The sequence below is a fragment of the Terrapene carolina genome, unplaced genomic scaffold (genome assembly GCF_002925995.2).
Source record: "Terrapene carolina triunguis isolate 2854851 unplaced genomic scaffold, T_m_triunguis-2.0 Scaffold84, whole genome shotgun sequence".
NCBI classification, from domain to species: Eukaryota; Metazoa; Chordata; order Testudines; family Emydidae; genus Terrapene; species Terrapene triunguis.
Genome location: NW_020664435.1, coordinates 35,624,034 through 35,634,420, shown reverse-complemented (window position 1 = coordinate 35,634,420; position 10,387 = coordinate 35,624,034). Strand labels below are relative to the sequence as shown.

At 41.4% G+C, this 10,387-nt stretch overlaps 1 protein-coding gene across 1 annotated transcript in view; it reads left to right on the top strand.

Annotated features, from left to right (window-relative positions):
- Positions 1-10,387, top strand: part of ITGA8 (integrin subunit alpha 8) — a 170,758-nt gene that overhangs the window by 93,738 nt on the left and 66,633 nt on the right. The window contains exon 21 of the mRNA XM_024208854.3: positions 3,935-4,027. Coding sequence (XP_024064622.1) covers positions 3,935-4,027 — 93 coding nt within the window. The remainder of the gene's footprint in view (positions 1-3,934; positions 4,028-10,387) is intronic.

Here is a 10,387-nt window from a genome sequence, read left to right as displayed (position 1 = left end):
TACTCCTGTTCTTTTTACAATAAGCACAGGCTCTTGCCTTTCCACTCTGCAGGAGACTGGAGTCCAAATCCTCATAAAGTGATAAGTGAATGCAAATGAAGTGTTTTCCTAGCCCCTGCTAGGTGTTTGTCCACATGACAAAGACATTACACAGTTTGGCACGGCTCACTGTCTCTGCTCTGGCTGGGAACAGCAAAGGCATTGCAGTCAAAATGAGAGCCTTGGCTGCAATGTATGGAGATGTTCTCCCATGGCTTCTCACACAAATAGCCAGTGCTATTAGCACTATGCTTTTGTGGGCGGGAGAGTGACACACTTAACAAAAAAATAAAAAAGCTTTCTTGGCTCACTTGTAAAATCTTGTTAGTGAAATGGGTAAAAGGTTGCTAGCTAGATGAGATATGATTTAATTGGAACTAGATAATTGGCACAGAGATCAGGTCTTCTAATGTTTGAATAGCAACAATCCATCTGCTGGCACTCAGTCAATTGAAAAGCATGTCCTGTCTGGGAAAATATAACATTATTTGTGAAAGATGGTTAAATAACTTTTTAAAGGGGGCAGGAGGGCATTTTTATTCAGTGGTCTGGGTCCATTAACTACCCTATTACCAATTAGTAGTTCATTGCTGAGACAGCCAAGACAGTCTGTTTGTTCTTAGTGCATTTGTAAGCAGCTGGATTAGTTAAAGTATCCAGTCATTTTCCCGTTAAAATGTGCCCTGGGAGTACAAGTGTTAATTGGTGGGGTTTAGCTGCTGTTCAAAACTGCCAAAAAGGCCATGTGCTACTATAAAAATATAAATTGCTGCATACGGCTAGTAAAAGGGTTCTGTGGCTGAATCTACAATGTTGCTCAGTTACATGTGAAACCAATGGAACTGGCAATGCTGGATGTGTAAATCTCTCTCCTTTTTCTTGTTATCCTCCTTCTGCCACTTCTAATTTTGGTGTTCTACCTCTAACTTTGCTGTAACTACCTCTGAGAGGTGATCTCTGGAAAAAAAAATGTATTACCAAAGATAATTTCACATTTTGGGCATCCTATCACAGACTGACCCTTTGCCCCATCCTTATATTGCACAAATTAGCTTTGACATTGTCTGTTACATAAATACTGTAACATCAGCCACCTACAGTCTAATTAAGGATCAGGCCACTGATTTTGCATGAATCTCTGATATTTAGTTCCAAAAGCCACTTATTTGCTTAGACTCTTTTGGCAGGAGGAAGTCACAAAGGGGTTGGTATACTTTGTGGTAGTGGATGGTACAACTTTTATATAACAACCTTAAACTATATAGTACTGATGATTGGACATTTATGTAACATCTTAAACTAAATTTGCGCAAGAGAAGGATTGAGTTGAATATGCATTTATGCACATAGATTCCCACACACATTTAACTGCAATTGTTAGCTTATCCACAGTGTGAGTGCCTATTCTTAGCTCCAAGCACCCTTGGCAAATCCTTTAAAAGCATGAAAAGATTTAACAGGTTAAATTACCTCACAGCAGAAATTAACCAACTGATAAGTTAGTAAAGGCAAATCAAAGAATACCAGCCCTTATCCCACTTCCTTTCCCCCAAAGTACTGAGCAAATAGATGGGATTTGCAACTAAATGTCTTAGTTACAGAGGTAGCTATACCTTTAACTCCTCCCTGATCTCTGAGTGCACCTCCTTAAGGTACCAGAATTCATGCCTTCACCTGTCCTGGGTTGGAATCCCATAAGTCTCCCACTCTTAGACTAGAGCTCAGGCTACAACCTTCTGTGTACTGTCCATGATTTCTCAGCAGGTACAACTGGGCTCAGAACCTGCAAGTCTTCCCTTTGGGAGCTCTAACCAGTAGTTAATACAGTGACCAGGCAGCTTTATAAAAACAAAGTGTTATTTAATAACATAGCAAAGCATGAGAGAAAAAGGAATTTAACACCTTAGTGGTCTCTATGCATGTCTATGCTCTCTAAGGCTTACCATCCCCAGGAAGGCCCAGCTGCATCAGACCCCCTCCATAGGGCCTGTCCCTGTGTCTCTCTGTTCTTCTGTGAACATCTCATTGACAACTGCCTCCCCCATGCTCTTGATACTGACTTTAACTGTTTTAAGTCCTTTTGATCTGTCTATTCCCAGCCTTGGCAATACAGCTGTGTAACTTTCGCGCTGAAGTGAAGGAGTATCTTCATGGTTAATAGCCCAGCTATTGTTTTGTAACATCCTAACAAGTTTATCATTAGGTGTTTTAACTGGACCCTTTGTGTTGTCTTCTAACAGCTCTGTCATGTGTACAAGGTCATTATTTCCTGAGGCAGTCGCATTCAGTATTCATAAGTCCATTCAGATCTGCCCCTCATCCTTCACACCAGGTTTGAGTGATTCATGCAAAACTCGGGGACTTGTCCTTTATTAGATTGTGGATGGTTGAAAATGTATTAACCGGTGACCTTCATTAATCAGTATGAAGCAAAGGCCAGGATGGTCTGATACTGTATCCTCCTGAGAGAGAACTCTGGGCAAAGCCAATGAAGATGAGATGAAACATCTTGATACAAATTTAGCTTGACTCATTCTTTTTCTCTTCCGCTGCCAAAGGGATCAATGGATCCATTCCTCCCCACCCCTCCATTCTCCACACAATGTTGTTCCTAAGGTGGCCATCAAAGAGTCAGAGCTGCCATTCTTAATACAAGTACAAAAGTGCACAATATAGCAGCCCTTGGTTTGAGAGAGAAGGGGCTGCTGGCAGGGCGTTCTCCCTCGAGGGCCTGTGCCTCTAAAACCCATTCCTTGCCATTACAAGAGGCTGGAATGGTTATTAACCTCCTGGACATGCAGTAAAACTCACTTTTTTTCCCTTCCTACAAAGGGAAGTTGGACATTCCCCAACAGTAATATTGACAGTATCAAGAGATGGTTTCATGGGCAGGGGCTTCACAGTTGCTTCATTTAGGAAATGTACAACCCTTGCCAATCTCAACTAACAATGGGCTCAGCAGGTCCACACTGTCCTTCACCAGCCAGGAAGGGCATGGGTTGAACTTGCAGGCTGTGTCCTGAAGTTCTCCCAGCTCTTTCTTATATAAAGCTGAATGACCTGTCATGTATTACCTAATCTGTGGGAACTTTAAAATTAAACAAAATTAGGTGGGTGGGGACCTACAGCAACAATTCCAGATGCATCCTAATTTTTAGAAGATCAGTGACTTCTGTTGTTACTTCTGAGTTTGTTTCTCTTATTAAAGATGCCAAAGAGGAAAACAGAAAAAACTGATCTTACTTTGTTTTGTTTCTAGTCTGTGTCTTTTAACTTCCACCATCTTACAACTGCTGCTTCCTCTGCACTTAGCACTTTGTATATAGGATTTTATACTTTGTACATAGATGATATGAGAGGCATGAGCTGCAGGGGAAGTAGAGGGGGAAACATCAGAACAAACTTTACATTGACTTCTCTATAGAAAACGTGAACATATCTTTGCTAGAGGAAGATGAGAACATGTCTTCAAAGTTGTTCTTAATGCTGAACAGCACAGGCTAGACAATAGGGTGACCAGATGTCCCGATTTTATAGGGACAGTCCCGATATTTGGGTCTTTTTCTTATATAGGCTCCTGTTACCCCCCACCCCCTGTCCTGATTTTTCACACTTGCTGTCTGGTCACCCTACTAGATGATAGGGTACAGGACTGAGAGTTGGGAAGAAATTAAATGGTCTCTCTCTCTCTCAAAATACTGGCTAGTTTCCCATTTGTTTCTTTTTGGTGTCAGACTCCCTCCACTGGCCAACAGTAACCAATTAAGAGTCCATGTAGAGATGCACACAGGGGTTTGAAATCAAAAGAAATTTCATAAACAAAAGGCATCATTATCTCAACAGGATACACTTTGCTCTGACCTTTGACCTCCATATTGGTGTTCTTTTGTTACAGGCACTACGTGTATTGAGCTGTGATTACAAGATGGAAAATGAAACTAGAATGGTGGTTTGTGACCTTGGAAATCCCATGGTGGCTGGAACAAATGTAAGAGAAAACCAGATACATTTGCTGATTTTATCTAATTTAATTTTAAGGGAAGCTAATGGAAATCTACTCAATTAGCAGAATGCATCCCAATAAGCAGCAGCTAAAACAAATTCTTTTATCTGGACTGGAAATTGTTGGTGTAATAACATAATACTATACTGCCTTAGGACTAATAATCTGATGCTTGAAAACATTCATGATTTTCGGCCTGTTTCTGCTCTCACTTACACCAGTGTAAATTGGGACTCATTCCATTAGTATCACTGGCATTTCACTAGGGTAATGAGATTGGAATCCTTATTCATAGTGGTAGATGTGTTCATTTTCTCCTTTTAATGTGACTTCATGTAGTGGGGCGCCTCCCCCACTCCAGCAGAAAAAGGGTTAAAGTCAGCCCTGGGAGAAGGTTGTGGCTGAGAGCTGTTAAACTGGGTTGATTGGGGAAGCGGCCGCAGCTGGGCCACGCCCCAGTCAGCTGCCTGTATAAAAAGGCTGTGAGCCAGAGGCCCAGGAGAGTCTCTTTCCAGGCTGGGAGAGAGCAGTTTTACTAGCATGGCTTATTATGTAACTAAAAAAGCTTGGATTTAATTACATTTTTGATATTTAGTTAAATGGTTATGGCATTACCCCTTTGAATTATGATTGTATGTGGATACTCACATAACCATAATTCAAAGGGGTAATGCTATGACCATTTAACTAAATATCAAAAAATGTAATTAAACCCAAGCTTTTTATAGTTATGTAATCAATGGGAGAGGATTCTTGTGGGAGGAAACTCTGTCAGGTTCTGCTGCTGGAGTTTTTCCTGAGCTGTTTTGTCAAGAGACAGACGGAGAGGATGCCCCCTATGGAATGAGCAGCATTTCTGCTCCCAAGCCACAAAGATACCCAAACCTAATCCAGGTCCAAACACCACCTCCTCAGCCCATCTTCAATCACTGTAGCCAGAATACTTGCCAAAAAGTGCCATGGTGATTTATGCTGCAATTAACTTGATTGTCTCAACCTTCTCTCACAAATACTTGTTCATAAAAACACAGCACAACCTGCCAGTTGACAAATTCTCTGTTTTGGCTCAGGAGAAACCCAAAATAGGGAAATTAGGGGACAAATGTGGATTATAATTTTCTGAATTTTCAGAAAGAATGCATTTCTTGTAGAGCAGTATAAATAACAGCTTTCCCACTTGTCCCCATGCAGCGTAACCACACCAGTTCCACTGCACGCAGGGCCTTCTACAGCCCTTTCTTGGTCCCACATGATCTGACCCTAAAGCAGGAGTGTTCTCATCTGTCATCTCATAATTTGTCATTCTTACATCATAGTTGATCACTTCCCTGTTTTCCTGCAGGATGAGGTCTAAAGCTGAAATTAATGTAACATTACCAAATATTCCTAAACAAAATATTTCATTAGACTAGATAAACCTTGCGGTCCTGTCTAACCCTATGATTCCATGATTAAGGTGGAGAGGAAATTGTAAACAGAAAACTTCATTTAAAACATAAGAACATTACAGTTTATACATAGGGCTTCTGTTTGGGGGGGTATTTCATTTTTTAGTGTTTATTTATAGCAATTTTTGAGTTTCATGTTTATGTCCAAAAACCAGGGGGCTTCGAGACTTTCTCTTTGTATATACTGTAATGAGTAATGCACATATATACATTTATATTATATACATTACCCATTACAATATGTACAACTGTAATCTCTTTGAAATGTTCCCTACTGTGCACCAGAAGGGTCTGCACAGGCCAACTGATGCGCAACATATTTAGGCATGTTAGAAATCATACTCCATAGTCTTCATTAGTGTTCTTTGTAGACAAACCCTTAGGTACATGTAAGCATTTATGGTGTTTTTCTGGTGTTTATTGGATAAACACCAACTTATTTATTGTATTGGGGGTGTTTCATCACTATTTATTGATTTAAAAAAAACCTAAAATCAGAAGCCCTATTTATAAGAAAATAACCAAGTGTTTGAAAGTCAAGGTAAATGAAGACTGTAATTTTAAAAAATCCAAACATCAACAAGTCTGGATATACCACATAAGCTTTGAATACTAACTTTAACTCTGGAACTAGTTCTCATGGGGGCCTAGTAAAGGCCAAAGGACTGGAGTTCCTGTACCAGACAGTTTCTAAGCTGTGTGATGGCAAACCAAGTTAGCACATTTCCAACAGTGAAATACCAGTTATTTCTTCAAATCACATAACTCATAAACAGCTGCTCTGATCCACCTCCAACTTTGTAAAACACTTATGCTCTGGCAAGAGATCAGTGGTTTTTAAAATATTCAGTCAGAAAGGGATTTTTTGTAGATGTTGTGGGGGTGAGATCATAATCAAACATTCTTAAGCCCTTAACTACAGAGACACAACAGTGCCTCTTCAATACCTGGAGCCCCTACAATTCTGCAGCAATTTAAGACCAACTTGTTTGGAAAGGCTGGCACGTTTGTGTGGCAGGGTTTAGTGACGTACCCTGTGGAATACTACTACTGCAGTAAAACTTAGAACTGTCTGCAGTGTCACATCTTCAGAATACGTTCTTAGGAGCAGGATTACAGGGTCTCTGGCTTTTGCCAAATCAATGATTTTGAAATCATTTACTATTCATGAAATGTACTTAACCTTTTCAAAACATTAAAAAACAGGAAAAACCACAAAGTGTGGCCCAGAATGTTGACTATAACTTCATGCTGCCACTCCAAAGTAAATATACCTGCACTAAAGCACAGGACAAGAGGCAGAAATTGAATCTAAATATTTTTAACTGAAATGCTTGTCTAGTACACTGAAAGGTATCAGATTGAGAGTCTTAAAGACTGAAGTCCTTCCCAAGTCATTACCATTTCTGATGGCTGTTCCATGGCTTCAATGAAGTTTATTCTACATACCAATGGGAGATGTCTGCCAATAATGTTGGAGTTTTTATTGAGGTAATCTCAGCAAGAGAGGTCAAAGATTGAATGGAGATTGGAAATGAATAGGGATAAGGCACACTTAACGTGGGAAAGTGCTTTATCGTTCCCTATCTGACTGCCCAGCAACAATGAATCTATCAAAGCCATTCGCTAGAGAAGAAGTGAACAAGGCCATAACACTCACCGAGCTTGGCAAGGCTGCAGGCCTAGACAGCATCTTCCCAGAATTTCTGAAAAACGTATGGCAACATGGCCATGACTGGCTGACGCAGTTCTTTCCCAACATGCATGCCGTTGGCCAAACACCCAAAATATGGAAACAGGGAAAGGTCATTGTCATCCCGAGACCAGGGAACGCAGCCACACTCTGAAAAAACACCAGCTGATATCATTACTATGTGTAACGTACAAGCTCTTGGAAAGGATGTTACTCCAGACAGTTATACTACATCCCTAAAGAGGATTTAGGCCAGGACAAAGCACCTGTGATCAGGTAATAAGACAGAAAATATCATATTGCCTCTATATAAATCCATGGTATGCCCACATCTTGAATACTGCTTGCAGATCTGGCTGCCCCATCTCAAAAATATATATTGGAATTGGAAAAGGTACAGAAAAGGGCAACAAAAATGTTTAGGGGTATGGAACAGCTTCCATGTGAGGAGAGATTAATAAGACTGGGAACTTTCAGCTTGGAAAAAAGACAACTAAGGGGGGGATGTGATAGAGGTCTATAAAATCATGACTAGAGTAGAGAAAGTAAATAAGGAAGTGTTATTTACTCCTCATAACACAAGAACTAGGGGGCACCAAATGAAATTAATTGATAGCAGATTTAAACCAAACAAAAGGAAGTATTTCTTCACACAACGCACAGTCAACCTGTAGAACTCTTTGTCAGAGGATGTTGTGAAGGCCAAGACTATAACAGATCATGGAGAATGGGTCCATCAATGGCTATTAGCCAGGGTGGGCAGGGATGCAAAACCATACTCTGAAGTGTCCTTAGCCTTTGTTTGCCAGAAGCTGGGAATGGGCAATAGAGGATGGATCACTTGATGATTTCCTGTTCTGTTCATTCCCTCTGAAGAACCTGGCATTGGCCACTGTTGGAAGACAGGATACTGGGCTAGATGGACCATTGTTCTGACCCAGTATGGTTGTTCTTATGTTTTTATGTCCCACCTGAGCAGCCACCATGCAAAGAAGTGTTTGAATGTCACCTTCTGTGGCACCAAATTCAATTACGAGTATTTCCCAAAATATTTCAGGGTGGTTCTGGATAGAAGCTCCATGTACCACCAACATCTGATGAAGACCGCTGCCAAGATAAATGCTAGGAACAATATAGTCCACAAACTAGTCGGGGCTAGTTGGGGAGCAGATCCTCACACCTTGCAGACAGCCACCTTGGCCCTTGTTTTCTCAGCAGCTGAATACTGCATGCCCGTATGGGCAGGTAGCATAAATATGAAACTTGTCAATGTGTAATTGAACTATGAGAATTGTACAGGGGTGCGGAATTCAACTCCGACAGTCTAACTTCCTGTTCTCATGCATATCTTATCACCATTCCTCCAAAAGAGAAGCATCAACAATATGAGCATGTGATAGTGAACCCAGACTTTGCCATCTGTGAAGATCTCCAACCCCTCTGCCCCATTTGACATCCCACCATAAGTCTAGGAACACCTTGGCAGACAAAGCTCTCAAAACCTCAGGACTGTCACCAAAAGATAATGAGATTTGAGAAAATAGCAGGGTCAAGAATCAAGACCTGCTCATGGATCCTACAGACCCACCACCTGGCTTCACCATAGTACATAAGATATGGATGACAGTGAACCACACCAGAACCACACATCTGTATTGCCTACTACACAAATGGAAAATGAAGGATGATTCAGTATATGAATGTGGAGAAGACATCCAAACCATGGAACACCTAGTGAACAACTGCCCTCTAAAATACTTCTCTGGAAGGACAGCCTTGATTCGTTCCATGTTACCAGAAGCCATATCGTTGATGACAAACTTGGATGTCAACCTTTAATGTTGCTTTTGAAGTTGCCACACAAAAGATGATGATGTGCTAGTGTAGGGAAGTTTGCCTGTTTTGTTGGTATACAGAGATCTCAGTTGCCAAGGTTGCCAATGTTGTACCTTTTGTATGCACTAAAATACACTTTTCAAAAATAAGATTAATGTGGGTTGTATGTAGGCAGTAAGTGAGAAGCAGTCATCTGTCTCCTAGCATAATCCTGGGTGCCATAATAATAATAGAATGGAGCCTTAAGAGACACCATAGGGAATCTGATCCGGTTCATAATATGATCCTGACAAAACTAATAAACTTCATTTGGAAAATGAAAATGAAAATCATGTTAATATTGTGCCAATAAAGATAAACTTGCTGCTAGAGATCCAGCAACATACTGGCCACTCCAGTGGCCTCTGGAGATTCACCAGTGGCATATCTGAGACCTTTGCTCCATTATTGTTAGTAGAGTCAACTACTCTCAGCCATAGAAAAGACATATGACCACACAGAGGCAACATCTGCAGTTCATTAGTATTTTACGGTAGGAGTGCTATTTCAGTATTAAATAAGGGATTAAGCCCAGGCTGATAGAAGTCTAATAGATCATCAAAACTGCAGTGCATGTCTGCTCCATTAAATCAGAGGGAAACTGTATCTCTGCTTCACTGGATCTCTCTTACATTAACACTAATAAAAATTCACCATACACTGGCCATTAGATACAGTGGAAAAAATCCTGAATTTCTTACCTTGCTTTCTTACTTCACTCAGTGAAACATAGGTGCGGGAACTAGGGTGTGGGGGGTGCTGCAGCACCCCCAGGTTTTGTGCAGGGTCCCGGCTGCCGGCCCTGCACCCAGGGCCCTGGCACTGCTGGTTCCATGCCTGCGGCTTTGCTCCCAGCCCCGTGCCCAGGGTCCTGGCTGCAGGCCCTATGCCTGGGGCTCTGCTCCTGCCCCCAGCTGTGCTTCCAGACTCTGCCCCTTTACTCCTGTCCGTGTCCTCCCCCCTCCTGGAGCCACAGTTCGGTCCTGGCCACAGCTCTGGGGAGAGGGGGCCCAGACAGGGTTAAGGAGCAGGTGTGAGGTAAAAAGTTTGGGGACCACTGGCTTTCAGCACGCCCACTGTAAAGAGTGTTCCAGTACCACTGCAGTGAAAGGTTTTGCTTCATTAAATTTAAATAATACTTTAAATGTATGTGTGTTGCAGATACATTTTTGATACTGCCACCATCATAATCATCAGAATGTAGCCATAATGACAAATTAAGTCCCTTCCATGTCTTCAAGCATCTATTCAGCATCAGCTTACTTCAGGAGTGGTTTCTGTTCATCTTAGACACTACAGACAATGACAAGAATCATCAGTGATTATGCT